The sequence below is a fragment of the Gopherus flavomarginatus genome, chromosome 7 (genome assembly GCF_025201925.1).
Source record: "Gopherus flavomarginatus isolate rGopFla2 chromosome 7, rGopFla2.mat.asm, whole genome shotgun sequence".
Lineage (NCBI taxonomy): Eukaryota > Metazoa > Chordata > Testudines > Testudinidae > Gopherus > Gopherus flavomarginatus.
Window position 1 is genome coordinate 79,360,273 of NC_066623.1, and position 25,443 is coordinate 79,385,715.

At 39.4% G+C, this 25,443-nt stretch overlaps 1 protein-coding gene across 2 annotated transcripts in view; it reads left to right on the plus strand.

The window, feature by feature from the left end:
• PLPPR5 (phospholipid phosphatase related 5) overlaps nt 1–25,443 on the plus strand; it is a 78,727-nt gene that overhangs the window by 48,369 nt on the left and 4,915 nt on the right. For both annotated transcript variants that reach the window (XM_050960981.1, XM_050960982.1), the window contains 4 exons: nt 1,136–1,268; nt 4,911–5,161; nt 17,658–17,834; nt 20,540–20,659. In XM_050960981.1, coding sequence (XP_050816938.1) covers nt 1,136–1,268; nt 4,911–5,161; nt 17,658–17,834; nt 20,540–20,659 — 681 coding nt within the window. The remainder of the gene's footprint in view (nt 1–1,135; nt 1,269–4,910; nt 5,162–17,657; nt 17,835–20,539; nt 20,660–25,443) is intronic.

A 25,443-nucleotide genomic window follows, 5' to 3' on the forward strand; every position in this document is an offset into this window, starting at 1 on the left:
AATACAGCATTGTTTATTTGAATAAGGGTTGCTGTCTTTCCAGAATTTAATAGCAAGGCACTTGGTATACTGCTTTTCATCCAAAGTTCTCAAAGTGCTGTGTAAATAGGTATACATGTTGATATCCCCTTTATGTAGATGGGTTAACTGAGGGCAAACAGGTAAAATGGTTTGCCTAAGATCACATAATGAACTGAACCCTGGCAGACTGGTATACAGTATCTCAACCCTATACTTCATTCACTAGACCACCCTTACCCCCACAATACTGTACATGGTGTAAAACTTCAGTACTCTGTATAAAAAACTTCAGTTGTATATACACATGCAGATCAAGAGCAGTGTATAGCCATATGGTAAAACAATGTACACTTTATGAAGATTATTTTAAATTTCAACTTGGCATTTGTTTAGTGTTTCTGAATGTTTCAGTTCTTACTGACAGAGCTGAAAAGTGTGTGGTCTAAAAGCATTTAAAATATAAATTCACTTTGGTGTAAAGATTGTAAAGTGTGAAACAGGCCCCAGTGACTGTTCAGATATCAGCAATGACATTTTGTTGAAGTGTGATGAACAAAGCTAATATCGAACTTGACAAACTCGCTTAGCAAAATAGGCAGTCATTGTCCCTTAAATACCTACTGTGGCCAAACAATCCCTGATGTGAACAGAAGCTTTAGAGTGAGTATTTCCTCTGTGATCAAATGATTTAGGGCCTAGTCTGGCGAGGTGCTGAGTGCCAGCTGAAGTCAATAGGATTTGAGTGTTCAGCACCTCACAGCATCAGCCCTTCACTCCTGATGCTTTTACACATATTTCAGATATTATGTAGTCTGTGGCTCTTAAGAATTTATTTTCCTGAAAACTGGGTCGTGAGTGTAAGTGTCAAGTCTCTGTTATGAAAGGTTATCCTCTTTTTTTTTATGCAAATACATTAAGACAAGCTATATGGCATGTTTCCTTCACAAGTAGATTAACTGTGCAGGACTTGACTCCCTTATGTGGTTTCTGTTTGTTTTTCTTGTCCTATCTTAACCCTCCCCCGAACCAAACAAACAATCATCTCTACATCATTAGTATTTATGCTTGCTGAACTCTGATGTACCGTGTCTTCCCCTTTTGTTTCCCTCCTTAGATAATCATTGGAGAAACTGCAGTGTTTTGTCTACAGCTAGCTACAAGGGATTTTGAAAACCAAGAAAAAACCATATTAACTGGAGACTGTTGTTATATAAATCCACTGGTGCGCAGAACCATCCGATTCCTTGGTATGAGCAAAGTTAATGCTTTTATAGTTTAATGAATGCAAATAGTCAATATCATAAAATTTCAAATGAGGAAAAACTTTGTAACCTGAAATACTTTATATATAATCCTAGCAACACATGTAATGGGTCTCTTCGCCGTGTATGCACTCCTCTGTAGACCTAGCACTGCTCTTTTAGGCAGCCAGTGGGAGTTTTGGGTGAGCAGTTATTATTAGCAGCAGCACAGATAGCAAGAATTGGGTGCCGGCAGTGCTTGATTTGTGCCAGGGCTTGCCAGGGCTCAGGGCTGGCTCCAGGGTTTTTGCCACCCCAAGCGGCGGGGGGTGGGGTGGGCAGCTCCACCGTGCCACTTTATTCTTCGGCGGCAAGAGGGACCCGCTGCCGAATTGCCGCCGAAGACCCGGACATGCCACCCCTTTCCGTAGACCGCCCCAGGCACCTGCTTGCTGCACTGGTGCCTGGAGCCAGTCCTGCCAGGGCTGAGCCCTGGCACCTCTAGGCTTGGCAATTCATAGCCCCAGCATCTCTGGGCTTGCTGCATCAGTTATGAATGTAAAAATGTTGCTTGAGCCCTGGAACCTAATTGCTTGAACCCCAGGCCCCTTTCATTACAAATTAAGCACTGGGTGCAGGCCAAGTGAGGGGTAGAGACATGGTCAGCAGATTTGCAACAAGGTAGATTGGCTGACCAGCCCACTGCAGACAGGGTGTACAGAGGTATCTCAGCTCCTAGGGCCTTTAGCTTGGCTGCCAGCAAAGCATGTACATGTGCCTAACTTGAAGTCAGTCGGACTTAATCATGTGCCTAAAGCTAAGCACATGCTTAGGTACTTTGCTGAATCAAAGCCTGAATTACAGTTTTATACACCTTGGGTGAACCTCTGGCTCCATGGAAGTCAATAACAAAACTCTCATTGACTTCAGTAGGGCCAGGATCTCAGTGCCGCTATTTAGTGCAATGTAATCTTTCATTGGGGAAAAAAACACTTAAAATATCCATAAAATAGTTTCCAAATGTCACATTTTGGAACCTTTGAATAAATATGGAGATGCTGTAGCAGGGCTCAGTTGGGTCTGTTAGACACAGCCCTGAGCAGGAGGTGATGCCTCAGGGATTCACAATCCCTCCCTTATTGCCCTACTGTGTAAAGGGAGAGCACAGCTGTGCCATTCTTTACAGCCTGAAAGGTTTTGTGACATCTCTATCTTATGTCAGAGACTGTCATTCCAGCTGGCTAGTAGATTTATATTAGCAATAATATTGAGCTTGTAGAAATCATTAAGGACCAGACTGTGCTGGGACTTTGTATGGATCTATGGGGATGGGAAGGGATGGTGTAAAGGAGCTACCTCCACTCCACTTGGTTTCTTAATGTAGGGACATGTATAATCTGTGCCTGCACTCCTTCTCATTCAATGAACCCTCGAGTGCACAGAAGCAAAGAGCAATTGGAGAGTAGGAAGGAGTAAATTTTACTGTTCTTTAGGGTGTCAAAGTTAGAATCAAGACTCACAATTTGTCAGACCACTCTGTTTATTAGCGCAGCGCTCCGCCAATAACATTCAGAATATGTGAGTGGCCATGCAAGACCCAAACAGTCTTATTTATACAGATAAAAGAGCGGGAATTAGACAAAGGAACAAAGAAAGCAAAACAGGAAAATTCATTTGGGGCACAGCATGCATATCCTATTTCCTTACTAACTGTTATCGATCTAAGGCTAATGCTTCACCAATTGCCCTTAAACGGTGCAATTGTTCTATGTTAATGTCTGTATTCCTGACACCTGGTTGCAACATTCCAACATTTTTGCTTACAGATACAGACAGCATTTCTTTAATCCTTTCTATTCTTAATATATAATTTATTTTACTTTCACAAGGGCCAGTGAGGGGGTGAGGCCAAAGCCATGCATCTTCTTCACCTTCCGACCCATTTGGGAGCAGTGTGCCCCTGGTGGACTGAGGGAGTCCTTCCATGCAGAGCCACACAAGCACAATCCACCTTGTAATGATTTATAGCAGTCCAAAATGAATAATCATTGGTATGGAACAGTAACCATATGGACTTACTGTCTCTGAAGTTAAGAGGTGTGAAGCCACCTCAAAAATAATTCTGGTTCTTCTAAGTTTTTCTGAGATGTCTTAAAAAAAAAAGTGGTCATTAGCAGCACAGGTACTTCTGCAGCCCTCTCCTTGGTAGTATCTAGGTGCCTCACAGTGATTAATACATTTGTCACAACACTCTGCCAGATAAGGAAGTAGTATTATCCCCATTTGTACATGGGGAACTGAAGACGCAGAAAGGCTGAGATGACTTGTCTAGGAAATCTGCGGTTGGGCCAGATTCTGCCAAGTGTTAGGCTAGTGTTCTAATCACTGGATTGTCCTTCCCTCTAGTGCTAGCTACTGTTCCCAACAGGAATGGTAAGAAACATGATGTGTACATCACATAGTAGCAATTATCCTTTGAATAGTCAGATAAATGTATTTCCACACTAATAAAACAATGCATATAAAAGGCTAATACTTCACTGATATGTGTTTCATGATCAATCCTGTGGCATAAATAATTTCTCATATATACATCTTTACCATGCTATGCTGATGTTTTGATAAACATGCCATGCACAGAAAGGTACCCAGTAGTAGACAGTTGAAAACGGCTCGTGTACAGCTATATTAAATAATTCATCACTTCAGCTAGTTTATACAGTTGAAGGGAAAAAAGAGATGCTTGTCGAAAATGTGTGGTTCCTAGTATGTCTTGAAGTTATTGATCCAGGCCAAACTTTCCTGGTTCTTGAGTTGGTGTGTTGGATGGAAAGCTGAAAGAGCCTGTCCACTGTCCCTTGCACTGCCGCCCATGGGCCAGACAAGTTGCAGTCCCCATGCTCCAAGTGCAAGTACCGCTAGTTACCCCAAAAGGTTAGAAAGAGGTAGAGCTAGGATCCTCTTCTCAACCATAAGAGCTAGTGAAGCAGGCAGCCTGCAGAAGGAAAGAACATACTGCATCTTTCTAGAGGGTGAGGCGAGGCTGAATTTCTCCAAAGCACTGAGAGTTTCGGGCACCTTCCAATGCCCTTGCAAGGCTGTGCAGGTATGGACCATCTCCAGCACAAGCCTGGAGCTTAATGCCACCATCTGATCCTTAATATGTGTGAAGTGCTTTGAGGTGTCTTGAATGGCAGGACCTATTAAAGGTGTAGAACAGCTTCCATGTGAAGAGAGATTAAAAAGACTGGAAATGTTCAGCTAGGAGAAGAAGTGGGTGGGGAAGATATGACAGAGGTCTATACAGTCATGAATGGTGTGGAGACAGTGAATAAGGAAGTGTTAATTCCCCTTCACATAACACATGGCTATTAACTTAGATGGTCAGGGATGCAACCCCATGCTCTGGGTGGCCCTAAGCCTATGACTTCCAGATGCTGGGATTGGATGATGAGATGGATCACTCAATAATTGCCCCATTCTATTCATTCCCTTTGAAACATCTGACAGGATACTGGTCTAGATGGACCATTGGTCTGACCGAATATGGCCATTCTTATGTTCTTATGTAATATTCATATAATAATAAATAATAGAGCTACAATATAATGTACTGGAGTAGGAAATTAACTTTGTTTTCCTCTTTAGGAATCTATGCATTTGGACTGTTTGCTACAGATATCTTTGTAAATGCTGGACAAGTAGTAACAGGGAATCTAGCACCACATTTTCTTGCACTTTGTAAACCCAACTATACAGCACTTGGATGTCAACAGTTCACACAGTTCATCAGTGGTGCACATGCCTGTACTGGAAACCCAGATCTTATTATAAGAGCCAGAAAAACATTTCCATCCAAAGAAGCAGCTCTTAGTGTATATGCAGCTACGTATCTGACTGTAAGTACATCATACCATGTAATTTCATTGTACTTTGAGCATAGTCTGTATATTAGCAATCTGAGATATTTTATTATTTTTTAAATTTAAGTTAATTATCAATAATAGGTCACATATCTGAGATTTTCCATCCACTAAAACTTAGATGTGAAATATTGTGTGAAAGTAATGAGGCTCCTTTGAAAATTTGAATCATTAGGCCAAATTCTGCTGTCAGTTACATGGATAAAAGTAGGGAGATTATAAAGAAAAAAACTGAGGAGGAATTGGTTTTATGAAAAGGAAAATATATTTCATTTTTGTTTTAAAAAGGCAGTTGTGCCATCCTTAAGTTATGGAATAGAACAGTGGTCAAAGAGAGAGCCCCACTGGGTGAAATTCTGCACTCACATTAGTATAAATTGTGAGTAACTCCATTAAATTAAGTGGAGTTACTATGCATTTTTGTGTGCGCATCTAATCTAGTGGTGTCCAGCCTGAGGACCAGACATCTTTTAGAAAGACAAAGCAGTCGTAGTCAATACTTTGGAGCAGATTTCCTGTCCTGTTCTTCTCTTTTTGTGCCACTCAGATGTTGGTGCGAAGGGAAGGCATCTGTAAATCCCTGCTGGGGTTCAGAAGAAGCCAGGTGAGCCCTTACCCTGCTCTCTTGGCCAGGGAAGCAGGGAATGAAACAGCCAGAACCAGAACTGTTCTGTTCTTTCCTTCCTCTCCTGTGACATAGCTGATGGCCAGCGGGGGAACTGCTGAGCATCTGTTGCAGGGCAGGGACAGGAGCTGCTCTGGGTAGACCTGGATCGCACCAGAGCTGTTGCAGAGGCTGTGGAAGAAATGGTGGGAGGTAGTGAAGGAGGAAGTAGCAATGAGACTGATTCAAACGGTACAGTTTAAAAATCATAGAGTATAGCTCACAGAGCACATTTTCAATTCATAGCCAAATCCACATTTTTCTTCTTAATATAAAAGTAGCAAAGAGTCCTGTGTCACCTTATAGACTAACAGATGTTTTGGAGCATGAGCTTTCATGGGTGAATACCCACTTCGTCGGATGCATCCACGAAAGCTCATGCTCCAATACATCTGTTAGTCTATAAGGTGCCACAGGATTCTTTGCTGCTTTTACAGATCCAGACTAACATGGCTACCCCTCTGATACTTCTTAATATAGTCACCTACATGGCCTCACTTCAGAGTCTCTTGGTCTAAGCTCATAACCTAACATCTGAGCACCAAGACAAATGTATAGCTCTGTGGTCCTCACAGGCCTGAATAGATAATTTCATCATTAAATAAACTATTGCCTTCAAATGGGGTAGTCTTTGCTTTGGATATGTTTATTTTTAAGCTTAATTATATTTAGAAAACCTTTAGTGAGCTGACAACTGATATTTGTCAATCAAATTCCTACTGGCAGGCATCGCTTTATGTCCACTGACCCCTGAGTGCACTTTGAGTGCACTGAGTACCTTCTTGTTCCTAGAGTACCTTCTGGTGCTTCTAGAAACTGTTAAGGCCAACAAATTAGTGTTTCCAGCACTAAATGTAGCATTTACAAATAGTTCCTTGAGTACACTAGGAGCATTGATCAACATCACAAGGAGAGTGTTATCTGCAAATAAGTAGGGAAGGAAACGGTAAAACATCCATCTCAACTGTAGGAGAGAGCAACACTTATGTTCAGCAATCTTTCTTGCTTTGGGGACATACCTGAGGCATTATTTCATATGTTTAAACTTACTTCTATATCTGCTTCAAGCTATTTTACAAAATACTTGTAATTTTACATTTTAATTGCTCCTATTTGTCTTATCCATCTGTAAAACTGTACCCATTGTAACCATGAGTCACAGTGACTAAAGAAAACCAGCTGCTACAACCACTGCAGAGCAAAAGAAAAAAAAAGTACTAATACATTTTTTTAAAAAGCCAAACAATTCTAGACTAAGTTTCTTTAAAAAAATTGTCATGATTTTAAGGTCCAATATCTAGTGAATCATCAGAGTGAAGGATAAAAGCTTTATTTCACAAATCACTAATATTTCCAACTTTCTAATTATATAGATCATTTTGTTTGTAGCCCTGACAGTTCATAAACTCCCACTGGTCCAGACCTGAATAATGCAAGTCCTGGTCCTCAGACCTGTGTCATTTTCAATTCCTACCCTTACTTGATCTGAGAAAGAAGAGAACATTTTTATTGTAGGGTTTATTAAGAAGAAAAACTGGTAGCTATGAGGGAAAACGGATTAATAAGATTGGAGTGCTTGAAGTATTTCTAGTGCAGTTGGTGTGCAAGTGTGCAGGTGACAAGGTCAGAGAACTAAATAAATGGGGTTTATTTCATGTTTTCCAGGTCTCTCTCTAGCTTCAGAAATACTACATATGTCTTTGCATAGTATATATCAGTATAGTTAATTATACTACAGTGCTATAAAACAGTGACATAAATTGAATTCTGAATTATCTTGTGGTGGATCATATGTATCCACTGAATGATCATGATGCAATTCACACCCTGAGTCATGAAACAACATAGGGAGAAACTTATCCTTTTAATTTTTTTTTAATTCATATTTCCTGCTTTCATAATTTATTTTATAAAAGCTTTGTGGTGTGCGTTGTTAAAGCTAGAAAGCCCAGTTCAGTACATGTAAGGGTAAGAAGTACAATGTCCTGGAATTTGGGATGGCTGTTCCTGATATTTATATATACCCACTTCTTGTCAGCTGATCTCCCATAGAGTTATTCACTGGGGAAGAGTTTTAAATTGTGTCTGGGGCTCCATGAGAGCCTTGCTGGCAGGGATAGTCAGAGGATGCACAGAATCAGTTATGTACCTTACTCAGCCAGACTAACAAGAGCGTTAGCATTACTGGAGTACTGAGCTGAACTCTTCCCTCTGCTTTGTTTGTTTCTAGAAGTATTGTTTGGGAATTGTTGCAGAATCCCAGTTATTGCTCCCTTTGCATTCCAGCCAGCTATGAACTAAACACACTTTAGGATATAAACAGGCAAGGAACTATTTCAGTGATTTCACCCTAATAGCAGGTGGAGTAAACAAAGCAGGATTGATGTGATTTTTACCAATGAGTGTGTTTAAACCTAAACTCAGGAACCCTACTTGTGCTATCTTCTATCTTGGTCTATCAACAAACATCTATGGCCCCTGTCACCTAGTATCTGAGCAGATTGGTTTGTTAACAATAGCTTATTTTTTGGCTAACTCATTTGCTGTGTGTGTTTTTTGTTTTTTGTGTTGTTTCTGCACGTGGGCTGTTGCTATGGCAACTCTGAATTTCCCTCCTGCTGAAAGCACAGCCTTCTCAAACAATTTTATTTCTAACATTTGAACCTTTCTTTTACTAGGGACTTCTGCAGAAGGCCTTAGCAACTGAGATGTTGGACGACAGCAATGTGGTCTGATGGCTTCCCCGCCCTTCTCCAAACATGGACGATTGCAATGATTCAAAACTTACCCTTTTCCTAGGGTTCCTCCCCCCCCAAAACAAAACTCAAAATGAAACAAAATTCAATCCAAACCTTCTATCTAGGCTTGGCTACTCCTGGGCTTCTTCTTTAAAGATTACTCAGCCCATAGACTAGATCCTCTTTTAACAAAGAGTCACTCCCCATCCCTAATATCCAGTTATGGTATGAGTCACCTGCCTCAGTAGAACCTCAGAGTTATGAACACCAGAGTTACAAACTGACTGATCAACCACATACCTCTTTTGGAACCGGAAGTACACAATCAGGCAGCAGCAGAGACCTCCAGAAAAAAGCTAATACAGCACTGTACTGTGTTAAACATAAACTACTGAAAAAAAGAGAGAAAGCAGCATTTTTCTTCTGCATAGTGAAGTTTCAAAGCTGTAGAAAGTCAATGTTCAGTTGTAAATGTTTGAAAAAACAACCATAACATTTTGTTCAGAGTTAGGAACACTTCAGAGTTATGAAAACCTCCATTCCCGAGGTGTTCGTAACCCTGAGGTTCTTCTGTAAATCTTCAGAACCCTTTCCCAACAGATCAACCCTGCTAACACTGTGGGATGTCAGGTGACCATTGCCAGTCTGTTAAACATAAGAAAATAGTATCACCAGAATTTTGGCATGCAAACAAATAGCAAAACCAAGTAGAATACGCTGAAACTTTGTCTGGTCTCATTAAGTTGGGGACATATTAAAGTACATCGGTTATGAAAAAACATAAATATATGCATAACTGAACACATGAAAAAGTAGTCATGGGTCTTTTGGGTAAAATTTCAAAACAGTATATTGGGATCTCTCTTAGACTTTAATGAGTCTTGTGGCTAACAACTATCACTCTGCTTTGAAAATGGAGGGGCTGATCTTTGCAAGTTGCAGCTTGGGAGAGATTTTAGTTCCATTTGTGAGATTTAAAATGTTTTGGATTTAGACATCTGAAAAATATTCAGACCATCTTCAGTTTTGTTCTGTTTTTTTTTAATTTTATTGCATTGGTGAAGGCCATTAGGCAAATGCAGTTTGAGATTACGGTGCAGTGACTCTAGCAATATCTAGAGTGTTAAGATCTCCTAGATCCCTTTCTAACTGGATCTAGATGGGATATGGCAAGGAATCATCTCAGGACATTTTATTTGACTTCTTGATACTGGACAAAACTTTTTGATCCATTGATTACATTTGATACCATTGATTGTGAAGTGTTGACATGGCTGTGATCTAAGCAGGGATCAAATTTGGTGTAAAGTGGCTCCATTCTTTCCTCTGAAATTCTAATGTTGGGGCACTTGATGTTCTGTCCTGGGAGATATTCATCATCCTTCCTGTTTAATGCACGTTTAAGGCTGTGAGAGGAGACAGTGAGGAAGTTTGAGTTCCATTACCATCAATATGATGGTGACACTGACCTCAGTGTCTCTCTTATCAGATCCAGATGGTGCAGTCTTCCAGCTTTCCCTGTGTCCGCTTAATGGAGTCTGGATAATAGCTTTCCGAAGCTCAGTCCAGACAAGATGGAGCAATGGTGATAGGCGATGAGAAACATCTAGATGTGATGGTGGTATTGGTATTCACAGCAATGAGAGAGAGAGATGAGGTTGTCCATGGTTTGTTAGTAAAGTGTACAACACAAAGGTCCTTTTGAATCTTTGACTGCTCTTAGAAGTCAAGTGGCAGCAGTATCCACACATGCGATTTATTTCCAATAATGGGCATGACGATTAAAATCTTTCCTCTCTGATACTGATCTTGCCTCAGATATTAGATGCCTCTGTCACCTTCAGGCTGAATGACTTCAATGGTACTCTATCCGGGGCTGGGACTACACCTGAAGACCACTTGGTGTCTTCCTCCAATGCCCAGTGTGGCTACCAATTTATTACTGGTGTGTTTCACAATGAATAGGTGACACCTGTGCTCCATTGTCTGAATTAGCTTTCAGTTTGGTTTGAGTGGACTTCGAGATGTTAGTTTAGATCTACAAAGGCTGTGGTCCTGGCTCCATAACTAGCCACCTCTCTCCTTGTGTTATTCCCTACCTGTTGAGATCAGATTAGGTACACCAGCCTTACACACCTCAAGGCTCATAGCAGAGCATTTTCTCTGAAAGCTCTACAACTCTGGAACTTGCTCTCCCCTTTGACACAAGAGGCTGATTTTGTGGGTATTTAAGGCATATTGGAAGGCACACCTTGCACAAGTTTTGGCCTGAAGGGAGGACTGGAGGAAGCTGAGGTGGTTCTTTGGAACTGTGATGTTAGAGTCCATGTTTAATGTTTGTTTGTTTATTTAACTAATGTATTTCAGTATTGCTTGTCTTCTTAGAGAAGTCTGAAAAGCACATTGTATAACTCTCGTGACTCAGTAATTAAAACATTGGAGACTAAACTGAGAATTAATAATTTAGGAGTGCTATGTGTGTCAGAAAATCCTGAACCCTAAATCTGGTGGTTCTGAATAATTGATTAGCACAAATTCTAAGAAATTTTACAATATTATACTTAATGCCTTCCTCAGAAAAGTTCCCAGAACTCTCTCTATACTTGCACTCTGAGCATCCCTAAAGTGGACAAATAAGATTTCTAGTAATGCCTTATATTTGCAATGCTGTGGAAGAAGTATAGGTTTGAGTATGGTCACAGAGGAACTGAGGAATTTTCTGTAGGTCTTGCAACTCTTTTGTTTGCAGCAAGGCTCAGAAGATTGGAAAACAGACTTCTTTTCTATTTGCCTTAAGGACACGGCCATGGAGTTACTCCAGGATTGAATTTGGCCCAATGATTATTGTGTAGACCAAGAAGTTGGAGACAGCTTCCAAAAGAATGTCAGAACAGGAATAGGGTTCCCTGAGCCTGCAGTGTGGTGGTCATTAGTCCATTTACTTACCTACAAATCTTTGCATTCCTTTTTATTGTTTTCTTTTATCTGAGTATCCTGCTTCTTGCAAATTCAACCTATATTGTGGTTGGATGTCCCACAGATGGTGCAGATATGACCACTTTTATCTGTACAGTCCAGAAGTTGCTTGTTTCTACGCAGTATATTAAACAGTCATAGGCTAGACTGTTTGAACTCTGCCCAGAATAAGTGATAGCACATTGATTCCCTTCCTTTTCACCCTTACTTCATGGGGGCAGTAATTTCCCACTGGTCCATACCAATGACTACCCTGCCCTGCACACCATTACTTGGCACCATCTGCTTCAGCATTGGAGGGAGTGCAAGGGGAATAAGCAGGCAGACAGCGCATCCTTCCCCTGGCACACCTGGCTGTAGGATCTGGGGAGGTCACTCAGGAATGTAAGCGTATGTGTACTTCTCCCCTTTAGGCTGTGCACCCTCACAGGGCTTGATTTACAGTCCAGGACCATCTTAACTGTGAAGAGACTTCAAACCATGGGATGTCTTGATCCAGTGTGTGTGTGGAGGGTAAAGGAGCATAGGATGTAGAGTCATTGGAGGAGAAAGTCTAGAGAGAGCTCTTACTATAAGCCTGCAGGTCATCTGTCCTGTATTTGACACATGGTTTCTTTTTTAATCTTCATTTGTATGTTTCTAGATTGTTTCATTTACCTCATAATGTGCGTGGACAGAATATATAAAACCTGTATTTTGTTTCATATTGGGCAGAGTTGTCACACTCTTGGCTGGAAGCTTTCCTGTTAAAATCTTAACATGTACAATATATATCATTCTTCTCCTGGTTAGATCTTTAAAGACACAGCCCTAACAGCGGTTTGCATTTAACAGGTTTTTTTGTACTGGGCATAACAGTGAAGATGATGATGATCATTCTGACCTCTAGTGGCAGAAGCAGTGAATTGCGGTATTGATGGTTACAACCAATTCTTAATTTTTGAAAATAACAAATGTGTAATATATTATGTTTGGGAAAAAAATATACAGAGTTCTTTCTAAAAGAAAGATGCACATTAATCACTATTTGACTACAGAAAGGCATTATGGATTTATAAGAGGCAGGTCTTCCTTCTATAACTTTCCAGAGTGTCTCAAAACCATTACAGTCTCATGAGACCAAAGGAACAGTAATGAATATGCTATATTTAGGTTGTCACAAAACACTTGATAAGTTTTGACATAACCATTGGAAAATATATGCATGCAAGGCAAAATAGCTTTTTTGGTAGAATCTTGATTAAAAACAAGGAGCCTAGTGAGATTTTCAGAAGTGCCTAGGTACCTAAGGCCCACATCTTTAGGTGCCTACATACCTTTAAAAATCTGGTTCATAGAAAGTAAGTGGGGTGGTTTTTTTTCTGAAGAGAGGTTACCAATATAATACGCTATTGGCAGGTTCTGAAAATATAGGTATCAAAAGTACAATTTCCTATATAGCTTATGATGCCAGCATTTTGTTTCGATGAACTAGCATCTAGAAAATGAACTAGCAAATATTTATTTTTGGAAACACTTAGCTCTAGATTTTTCTTTCAGTTTATGAAGTAGCTTTGACAACCTGAATTCCAATACCGTGAAGATTGAAGGCAAAATGAGTGTTTTACTGAATGTCTAGTAAATGTTTGTCTACAAAATCACCATGACAAGTCACTTTCTTACTGCCCTCATGCCATATGCAAAGCAACTTCCTAGCCCTACACAGCTAGATCCATGTTTGGGAAAAAACAAGATTAGCAATAGGAAGAGTACTGCTGATCAGGATTTAACAAGGAACTGATGCAGCAAGAGAGAAGAGTGCGGTCTATGATAGTTCTCTCGTGGATCATCTCAGGACACTTATCCTTGATATTACATAAATAATCTAATCTTTTATTAGCCCTTTTGCTAAACTGATTACTTTACAAAGTTTGGTTTTTTTATTTTTAATTTCCCCACATTTTTATCCTTGAAATAAATTGAAATACTTTTTCAGTAAGTAAATTTATTCATCCAACATCATTCAGCCTCACTAATGAGATCACAGGTTTAATTCACTGAGCTGTTTTTCCTTTGTTGAGATGAATTTATTATTTATTAAAATTAATATTTGTGTAAACCTTAGCAAAATAGGTCAGCATGTTTATTGTTTTGTTTAAATTATTTCTTTGTTCTGTTTAATGCCACTTTGCTTCAGGACAGGGATAAAGACTAACACGGTTATCCTCTGATACAGGACAAGGAATAGAAAGCATATTTAATTATATTGTGTGTGTGTGTGTGTGTGTGTGTGTGGGCGTATCTGTATATATTGCAAGGCTAATCTTTGAGTTAAATATCAGAATATATTCCTCCAAAACTGCAGGAAATCAATGTTAGAAACGGATGGTTGTGATTCCTAGTTTGTAATGTCTACAGAGAACATTGCAAATTTGAAATGCCCAATGGACAGGTTCCTATTTCCCCAGATTCATTAGCTGTAAAAGCAGTTGTGCCTGTGGTATACAGACATGGTAAAAATGGTGACCATTCTGGCAAAACTCTCAAGTTACCATTGTGAAGAATGCCAGGGGTATTACCATTTTGATTGTAGTTATCAGTGGACCCTGTAGTTGGAACTTATCGTTAGTTATCCAAGTAGGACAAGGATACATATAGGTCCTGATCCTGCAGCACTTTCTGACTCAGGCAACACTCCAATTTGTTCAAGTGGGTATTTTGCCTAACTAAGGAGCTCAGGAATGCAAAGTGCTGCTGAACACTTCCTGCAAAGTGTTGAATCTAGAAGGGATTTAAGGGGCCTTGGCTTGCAATAGAATTGGCCCCTTAGATTGTAATGTTTTTGACACCTGAGTTAGAGTTAAGATTATCTTTTGGAGTGATGAGAATAGATCATAGACAATTGATATGCATCACTGTCACTTGCCTTTGGAAAAGTCATTTATTCAGTTGATATTTGCTTAGAAGTAGTCATTTTGACTTAATACCCCATGGTGCTGCCAGCTCTCTGGTCAAATCTGTCTCAACTGTTTGAATTCTTGTGATCCTGCTGTGCACTTAAGATATTGCTGTATTTTCCCTGATCTCAGGATGAATGGAGACCTATGTTACGTGGTGTGGATCACAGTGATTGCACAGTACTAAAACACCCAGTAACTCTGGTGAACTGACATAGAGGGTCACTGGGTCATCCAGACCACATTGTACTTGAAGTGGGTTTGGATGTTCAGTATCTGAAAAAATAGCTGACAAAAAAGTGCTGGAAGTTTAAATCATTATTGTCTCGTCGATATTTGACTTCAGTACTGTAGCACACAGAGAAGTGAAGATAAAAGGAGATTCGGTGAAGGGAAAAACATGTTTTCTAAATGAGAAAGAGAGGAGGAATAGCGGTTGGAAATACAGCCTAAAATGCTTATTCCCATGGTCTATTCTATGCCTGCAATAATTGTATATATAATGAATTCTTGCTGTACATCATCCATTTTATGCTAGAGGTCAATGATGAGCAAGTTTAAGCAGCATGTAAAGTATGTTGTGTGTGTCCTGCCATGATTTTAAGTTTCCTAATTTGGCTGTTGATTTTTTCCTCTATATTATGTTTCTCTCTCTCATGTTTTAAGCAAAGTACTTGGCATTTATCATGTCCTGTCTGTGGATCTATAGTGGCAAACACACCTGTCCTTTGTGACTGATGATTTTTGTCTTTAGAGAGCACACTGTAGCTCTTGGTTTGAGGCTGGGATTCAAGATAATGGGAGTGGGGTTGTGCCTTTGGCACAGTCTGACTATTATCTCCTATGCTTAGAAGTCATGGCTCACCATTGCTCCCATAAGGATAGACCCATAAAATACTTATCTTATCTTCTGACTGGATTATTGCAGTGCTGTGTGAGAGGCTACACCTTAAAATCCGTTGGAAGCATCGGGTAGTACAGAATGAGGCTAGCCATTTGTCGCTCATAGGAAATATAAAGCATCAGTTCTCCAGTTCTGCCTACCTATTTCCTTGTGTAATTCAAGGTTTTGGCTTTCATCCGTGAAGCTCTAAATGGCTTAGGTCTGTAGAAATGATTATTTTATTTTGAATTCTACACAGGAGAAAAACCTTTTTGTCAAAAATGAAAAAGTTTTGTGGTTTGGAATTTTTCTGATTTTAGACAAAAAGTCAAAATTTTCTGCAGAAAGCAAACACATTTATTGAAAAAAATTGTTTTGTCGAAAACCCAATTTTCCAATGAATAGCATGGATGAAAAATTTTCGGCCAGTCATAGAACCTACATTAAACAGCTTGGGGGAGGACTGGAAACGGCCTTCTCAGTGGAGAGCTTACAGCTCTGGAATTTACTTCTGTGGGTCTATTGGAGCCTGAAACCTTGTATGTATCAGGATAGTAAGCAGTGTAGCTACTCAGATGTAGCTGCATCATCACAAACCACTAGTGTAGACATGCTACACCCTCAGAAATCACTGCTCACACCACTGCCATGATGACTGTACTGGGGTTTACACTGATAATGTTATATAGAGATAACTGGGTGCTCAGAAGTGGAAATAGTTTAGGAAAATTTGGCATGCGAAGTTGCTGTTGAATACAAAAGCTTCAGTTTCTAGGTCTATTCACCCAATGGTATTTATTGTCACTAATTGCCTTCAGTGTGCATCTGAGGAGTGCAGGTATGCTATCCAGCCATGATTACAGAAATTTAGTCCTGGTCGTGGTGGTGGTATAATTCTCGATGTTATTGGGAAGTCCCTGTGTACCATCAGTTTATGCAACAGACAAATAGACAAGTCTCCCTTTTTAAAGCTACTCACATGCTGGTGTGTGAGGGACAGGCAATTGCCTAGAGAGGTCAGAAGCTTTGCAGGACAAGCATTTTCTCCAGTACTGGCAACACCAAGCATTCAAAAACCATGAGTCAGCTGCCTGAGAAAAAGCCTGAGATTGGCATAAAATCATGAGATTTAAAAATGATACATTTTGGGTTCTTTTTTTTATATTTGCCTTCTGGTTTTTGAGCCTTTAAAGATTCATGTTTTCAAGATTGTTTCCACAATCATGAGAGCTAAATACTTGCCATTATTTTTAATGGGGATTGAGATTCTAGCATAATCCCATGACCCCACGAACACCAACTATCACAAGACTTGCAATAAAATCACATGACTTCGTTACACTGACTCCTAAGATGCACAAGAGAATGGTTCTCTTCTGTATGCTTTTGAAGCTTCACTAGAGTAAAGCTAGGCTGACTCTGGAGGTGGGACAGCCAGGTCCTCCTCACATAGCATTGGAGCTCTGGAGATGTTAGCGACCTGTGAAATCCCTGAGCTCTCACTTGTTCAGCTTTAACTTTACCAACTCTGTAGCCAGAGCCTCATTCCCAGTCTTCTCAACACCCAGGCCAGACTCTCAGGAGACCCTCTCTTCCTCCTCACTACTGCTATGCACAGAGTTTAGAGCTAGTTCATGCCAGTAGTTGGAAGGGGATTTCTCTACTGTGCCAGGCCAAACTCTGAACAGCAGGTGTCTTGTGGGTAGAATTTTGCACTTGTACTGAGCCTTGAATTATAATTCCTGAGGTTTTGCTACATATTGTATAACAAATATACTGCATGGTATGGGAGGGGACATTGCATATTGTTAAAATGCTGCCGCCCTATTTCACAATATGAAAGCTAAAGATTTTGCTAAAACACTGCAAGATCAGCATTTTTTTGTTTTGTTTTTAAAATAACTGGAAATTAGTATGTTTCCACTTAGCAAAATGTCAAAAAAAAAAAAAAAAAAGGAACGAGAGAGAGAATGTAAAGCAAAATGCATAGGGAAACAAATAAGGAAAATGTACATTTGACAGCTATGTAAGATTTTTAATAGCCATATCATATGCCACTCTTATTTCTAATGACTGTAATGCTAAATCCTCATAAAGAATGCACCCATCTAATCTCTGGGTAAAAAGAGAATGAAACTAGTATGTACTGCATAATGAGCCCTACTTTTTTTCTCTATACAAAAATCAAAGTATGCATAGTTGTCTTTTTCCAACCAAATTACAAAAAATTCCCTTAGAGGTTATAGTCTTATGCTTCATTTTTTCTAATTTTCAGATGTATATTACCAACACAATAAAAGCCAGAGGAACAAGGCTTGCAAAACCTGTTCTGTGCTTAGGCTTAATGTGTTTGGCATTTCTTACTGGTATCAACAGAGTAGCCGAGTATCGAAATCACTGGTCAGATGTGATAGCAGGATTTATAATTGGAATATCAATAGCAGTGTTTTTGGTAAGTGCATATATGTGTGTGTGTGTGTGTGTGTGTGTGTGTGTGTGTTTGGATGTGGGTGAAAGAGTGACAAAAGGTAAAATCTTAGCCCCATTGAAGTCTACGGCGAAACTCTCCTCTACTTCATTGGGTCCTGGATTTCTTACCTTAGTGATGTTGCAGTTCAGGTGTCTGGTTTGTATATTGCATATAAAAAGATGCCCTTTTTCTTGTGGGACTGGACGCACCTATACTCTGACACCCAGTTCACATGGGCAAATGTCTACATCACATTAAAGAATTCCATGTGTAAATGTATGCTGTAATGGGAGTACTGATGCCTTAGGTTCTTTTACAGGAAACTAAAATGCCAGACTTCGAGGCAGGCCTCAGTTTTTTAATAAAATGCCAGTTTTCATAGATGCATAGATTTTTAGAACAGAGGGCATAGAATTTCATGCCATACATCAAGTTCCTGCATCAAGCCCATAACTTGTTGAGCTAGGGCATTTCTTTTAGAATGACATCCAATCTTGATTTTCACTATACAGTATTAAAGTACCTTATTAGCATTATCAATCAGTTGCTCTTCATGGCAAAAAGAAACAAAACAACAACCTGGTAAATTTACTTTGTATTCATATATATTTAATTGAAAATTATGTGGCTTACCAGAATAAAAGACTTAATTTAACTTTAAATCCTATAGAAGCCGACAAAGAGTGATTTAATGTATCATTTTCTGTCGTTGCAAGTGTAGCCATTAGTGATGCTGCAATTGGAATCTAGTTTGTATAGTCCATATAAAAAGGTGCCCTTTCTCTTTTGGTGAGATTTTTGGAATTGGATGCAACTTTATTATGGTACCCAAATCTCCGGTCTAAGTTCATATGGACAAATGTCCATATCACAAAACCACCACCACTCTTTAACACTTTTATTGACGATCTCAATAGAGAATTGAAGTTTGTGAATGGGCACAGATGCTGATCTACACTCAAATTCCTTATAGGTCTGTGTCTCTGACACCTTTCACTAATACTAAATTCACCCTCCCAAAAGTTTATATATTTTTTCCCCTAAGAAACACTTTGGATGTAATCTTTGGATATGACCAAGCTACACTGGGCTCAGAACCCAAGGAGTGTAAAACCATCACCCCACCTTCAGCCTTCCTGATCCTGGAGATACATTTGAGAGCAGCCTTAGGGCTTCTCTAAATTATGCTCCCCCTCCCCACCAACCTTTTCAGGGGTGATCCTGTTAGCTCAGGATCCAGGGAGGGAGTGTAGGACACTTGGCCACATAAACCTCATGCCTCAGAGAGCCAGGAATAGGTGGCTTTGAGCGATCACATGGGAAATACTCTAGGAGAATTCCTCACCTGCTGTTTAAGCCTGCTCTCTATCCTGCTAGGACCACAAGGGAACATGTACTTGTTTCACATATTTCAGTGCTAATGCCAGAAAGCATGAGTCCTTATAAAACTAGTAGGGACATTAGATTTAATTAGATTTTGGAGAAGATTCAGTGGTAAAACCCCCAGCATTGCAATGTTGTCTTAGTAGAAACAATAAAAAAATTGTGGTGTTTAAATGTGTGTTTATTCGTTAGCTGTTTCTGGGGAAGAGAAAACAAGCTGTACAAACTTGTGTGAATATCATTCTTATATTCAGACAATTGTAGAAATCCTTCTATTTGATTAAGTATTTATTTAAAGAAATAAATTACATTCTACAATAAACATGTGAAAAAAGTGCAATGCATTACGTATTAATTAGCTGTTGGAAAGAGAATATAAATAAATGTTTATCAAGACATTTAATTTATACTCTACTAACTGCAGGAGCAATTGTTTAACATTTTGAAAAATGTCTTTCAAAGTAGTCAATTTGTCACTAAAATCATTTCCACTCTACACAAGTGCTGCAATCCATTTTGAAAAGCCAAGTAAGTGAACAAGTTGAGAACATGCTATATAAGCAATAAATAAAATAAAACAGCTGATTTTTACAACCATTTCTAGAGGAAGTGTTTGTGAATGCTCATGTTGGTGTCAGGATAGTACCAAATGATAAGCATTTAAATTATACTGTGTTAGAAGCACTGTCATGGACTTCAATATTTGCTAATCTTTATAGGAGTTCAGTGTTATTGCTGTACTTTTTGTGCATTTATTTCATAAAACTTAATTTGAAAATATACTTAGTTTGAGATTAAAATTACTATAATTGGCCTCTTATTCTTCCAGATCAGCAACAGATTTTTCTTTTAGGAAGATCGTTTGTACTATGATATTGCATGTAACCATATATTGTTTAAAATTATATCATCTTGAAATACTAAAGGCTTTTTGTCAACATAAATTTGACTAATACACTCACATGATTCTTTCAGTCAGTCTAGTTAATTTGGTCACATTTATAATGTTATCTTTGCTAGAATTACTATGCCATTGCTTCTGGTATAGTGGGTCCACTCCTGACTTTTCTACTTTGGTAAAATGTTCATTGAACTCAGGATAGTTTAAAAATAATTAGTATTTAGAAGGTTAGATACAGTAGGACAAACTGGGTATCTTTATTTTATTTCATTGATATTTCTGTTCTCCTACAGTAATCTCTTAGTAAAGTCAGTAGGAGTTTTGTCTGAGTAAGGAGTTCAGGATCAGGCTCAAATAAGTAAAATGCTTGTTCATTATTCTAACTACGTTCTGGCCTTTTTAGGTTGTATGTGTGGTAAATAATTTTAGAGGAAGACAACCAGAACATGAAAATTCTCATATGGATAATCTGGCCCAGATGCCAATGATCAGCATCCCTCGAGTAGAAAGTCCTTTAGAAAAGGTAACGTCTGACCAGATGGTTTCATTTTAAATACCGAAATGTAATGGTGATTTTGCTAACTTTTCTGGATTGACTGAACATTGATGCGTGTATCCTGTGTCCCAAACTGCCTCAATAGAGTGGTAGGCAGGAAATGCTATATTTAAGGAGTGTTTATGTTTTGGAAGCAGGGAAAAGAACATATTATGAGACACATGAGGCTTCCCCTTTGAGACCCTTCTAGCAATTGTGTTACGGGAACGATGCAAAGTCAGCCAACCCCTAGATTGGATTACAGCAATGTGCCCTTCTTGCAGCCATTCCTAGTGATGCCACAGGCACATTGGGTCACGTATAATGTGACTGTGAAACACCCCAGAGTAAATGGGCAAAGGGGGGAGCACATGCTACTTGCATCTACCATTTATTCCCTTTATGGTTTGGTTACACTGGAAACCAATCCACTTCTCATGTTCCATCTCACCAGTTCAGGTCAACTGGGTGTTGAATTAACATCCCTCAGATTTAGGGCTGAGTGCTGGTGTTAGGATGCTGACAGTAAGGGACTTTGAGGTGAGGAGATTTGAGGATGAAGATTTCAGTGACTTCCTTAACAATGTTAAATTGATTTTTTTAATTGACACTGACACTAAGTATTCAGGCTGAGAGTGGGTGGAACATGGAGCAGTTGGAATCATGAAATCTGTGACCCAATCCCCAGGTTACATGTAGGGTTGCTGTGCAGCTGCTCCAAGCCAGCTGCATAGGGTACTGGGGCTACTTATATACATAAAAGCACAAGTTTAAGTGGGGTCAGTGCAGTGACCTTTTCTGTGACATGTAGGAGTGCACAGCTGCCCTGTGCAGCTGTTCAACCAATGGATCCCTGTGTAGGGCTGAAAAAGTGCAGGGGGTGTAGCGCTGGTCTTGTACACTCTGACGACTTTCACCCCATGTACAGAACTCCTATTCAAGTAAGTAAAAGTTTTGGGTATGTTAACTTTGCAGAGCAGGTTCAATAATATCTTTGCTTAAGTAAGGACTGCAAGGTTAGGTCTAATTCCTGAATGAGAATGATGATAATGGAGGATAAAATGGTTCATACCCCAGTGGCACAGTAACGGAGAAAAGCTGTGGTCTCTTGCCAAAACAAATAAGATTTTAGATTAGCACGTACTAGTGACAGGATCCTTGGGTAAATCAGAATGCTTGGCATGAATAACTGTACTAAATTCTGTATTTAAAATTCATGTTATCTTGCTGTACTAAAAAATTTGCTTTTGCAAAGATGCTGTTCTGTTATATAAATGTTAGGTATGGCTGCACCAGAACAATTTTGTTAGCGAGCAGGCATTGAAACAGATAGCATAACTAAGGAACGACAATACTTCAGACATTTTTACCTAAAAGAAAGTTTGAACTACTAATGCAAATTTTAAAGTAAATCTAATTTTTATAATGAGCTTTTCTGTCATTATTTGTTAAAATCTTTTCTCTTCTCATTTGAAGACAGTAAACAACTTCGTATCCTGCAGGACACTAAAACAAAGATTTCATTGGCATTCACTTTAGTACAAATTAGTATTAATGTACTTCTTTGTATTAAGCATAAAAAGTGCATTTTTAATCAAGTCACGTCACATGTCCATCATTTGAGAATGGGACCCCCACCCCCCAAAACAAACAAACAAGAAAAGTTTGCTGCATGAGACCCTAGTTTCTGTTTCATTTCCTTGGAAGAGAAAGCAGATATCTTTTTAGAATTATCTAATATGCCTTTATAATCACATGTGTCTAGGTCAGTTGTGTTGAGTTTTTGTTATAAGGAGGTCACAGGCTCATTTGCTTTGACAAGCATTTAGTTGATGAATATATATCTTCAAAATAATCCATTCAGTAAATTCTCTATCAGGTGTCAAAACAAAACAAGATGTTAGTTGGCCTAGAACAGACTGTGTTAGTAGAAGAAAACATTCCTTGTTTTTGTGCTGTGCTCTCCTAGGCTCAAAGCCAGTGAGGCAGGTAAGGAGCCATCATAGGTCACACATTTTGACTCTGCACAGAGCTGACCTATTCATCAGAAATCCAGTCAGGCCACTGAAACCTCTCTCTCCTGCCTGCTCTGGGGTGAAGATTTCATGGAAGCCAGTGTTTTCTTCCTTGTTGTCCCTCTTCCATCTCATCCAATAATATTTGTCTGAGGATTAATTCAGGCAAGATAGATGTGATGATGGTGGATTGGGTGAAACCACTGAATGAGTTTGTGAGCGTAATACCTTCATCCTGGCTGAGAGAATGTGTCCACCATTTGTGAGTGGTTTGGGACCCTGTAACTCTCCCTCTCCAACTCATATTCCATCTGCTGAGATCAGTGGTGCATTCTCAGGTTGGGGGATAGTAGCAGGTGTTTTCCACGAGAGTCCTCAGCATTGTAATTCATTTTCCTCCTGGCTCTGCCCAAGCCCAGGGTTTGCTGCAATGCCACCTTGTCTTTCAGACTCTTAGGCATGTTAGGGGTCCTGAGGTAGAGAGGCTGAAGACTGACGGATGATTTAGGCAGTGGGAAAAGCATCTTTCTTTTTTCAGAAAATAAGTTAATTGGAAGATTTGTAATTGGAAAATAGTCTTGTATTGAAATTTTTAAATTTTCAGTGGTGTGATTTAAATTTTTGGAGAAACCTACAGTTCTGGATAGGATCCAGAGAAACAGTCAAATAGTAATTCATAATTAATAATAAATAGTAGAGATGTGTGTAAAATTAATCTAATTTATGGCTAGATTAGTTCAAACCCCAATCTCTTGGTAGATGCTTTTATTATCGACTCGTTTTTTGTTTTCTAGCTAATCTCTTATAATATGGTCTTCTCTGGAGACAAAGGCAAGCTTGAAAGCTGGCATACATGATGCTTTTTCCTTCCCTCACCTGTTGATAAGTGTGTACAAAATTAGATTATCCTAAATCTAAATCCTGACTTTGCGTGTGTTGGAATATTGGAGTATCTCTTTTCCTTATTATCAGTTTACATGCTGCTGTAGTAGTACTCAGGATAACTTAATGACAGCAAATCACTACTGTGCATGACTAGAACTCTGACAGGGTCATGTTGCCATGGACCAAGGCAGTACTGGGGAGAAACATTTCAATGATTCTGTTTCTCTTTAATAAAGAAAAAAAAAACTAAAATGGAGCCATTTTCTTGCTTAAAACTGACTTCATTTGTTGCCCCAGCAGAAGGAGTGTTTGCTCATACATCCTAAAATTATATATACATTTCTTCCTATAAATGAAGAAAATATACTGTCACTTCCTATGCCTGGAAACTCCCTGCCAGGGTCAATACCTATATCTGTGATGCAGTATTCTTCACATAAGGCTAGGTGGCACCCAGCACATTCCTGGGTGGCCAGTGGAGGTGAGCACACAGATCCTTCTCCACTGCAACCACTTGTGCTAGGACCAATACAGTTCCAGCCCCTGCACTCTTGTGACCATAGTGAATGCTCCCTGTTGGCATCACCATGGGCACCAAAAGGGGAATGGGAGAAAGGAGAGCCATATCTCTGCCACTCCCCACAGCTCCATGGCAGCTGGCAGAGATGGCCAGCTGCACAGGGGAGCTTATATTGCTCCCTTGTATGACTTAATAATGAGCAAACTTCCTTGTGTGTGCACCTATTGGAGACATTATACACCTATGTGGAATTTTTCTTAGCAAGCTGAATTGAGCCTAATGGCAAGGAATGGTTATTAATTAGCTAGCAAGTCTGTTTAATTGGGATGCTTGGAGGTGATTAAGCAGTGCTGAAAGAAAGATATCCCGTCTTTGTGATGCTCAGAAGTTGTGCGTGCCGTGTCTCCCCTCGAAGGATCATTGACAGTGCTGGCTCAGCAATGCAAAAATGCTGTTTTAACCTTAGAGTTGAGTACGTTTATCCTTAGAATGCTAAGATGAAGTGGTTTTATTATTATTTAATTGGGAGGTGTAAGTATTGAGATAGCCATACATGTAATGCATATTTGAACGTCTGGACAGATCTGTTCCCGCTAGCATGCCATCTAACCAGAATGCCTGGGTTTAAATTTCTTAGGAGAAATTTTGCTGACCTTTTGTGACCACATGGCTATATCTTGATCACTCAGTATGTCAACAATATGTACAATAAACACAGGAGAGAGCTCATTCAAAAAAGGATAGAAAGCAGTTTAGCTCCAAATTTTACTGAAATCAAGCATCTGACTATATGTTCCCATCAGACCTTTCCCACGGTTAAACATCTACTTCCAGGCAACTGTGGTGTATGTAAAATAGTTTTATTTCAAATGCAAATGACATGATCACACATCTGAGTTTCAGTAAGCAGTACAGTGAAATAGCAGTTGAACAAAAGAAATGGGAAAATATGTTTAATGTGATTTCTGTAAAAATACATATTGTAGGTATTACGGAATCCAGATATTGATAGCAATCAAGAAGACCATTTAGAACAAAACTCCTTCAAAGCACACCTTGTTAGGTTCTTCTCCTGGATAACACGAATGAACCGTTTCGAACATCTTCACATCAGGCAATAAACATATGTGCGCAGAAGCGCACTAGTGTGTTGGAGTGTGGCTTTAAAGCAAAGGCAGATATAATGTAGGTTAGCCTTCTGTGCAGGTTTAGAACTTTGCAAGAAGTAGCATTTCACTGCGGGATTACTTGCTGTGTTCTCTAAAAATGCCTCTTTCCTGTAGAACCAGGAGATATTCTTTTGTGTTGGGACTAGGGTGACTAGACAGCAAATGTGAAAAATCGGGATGGGG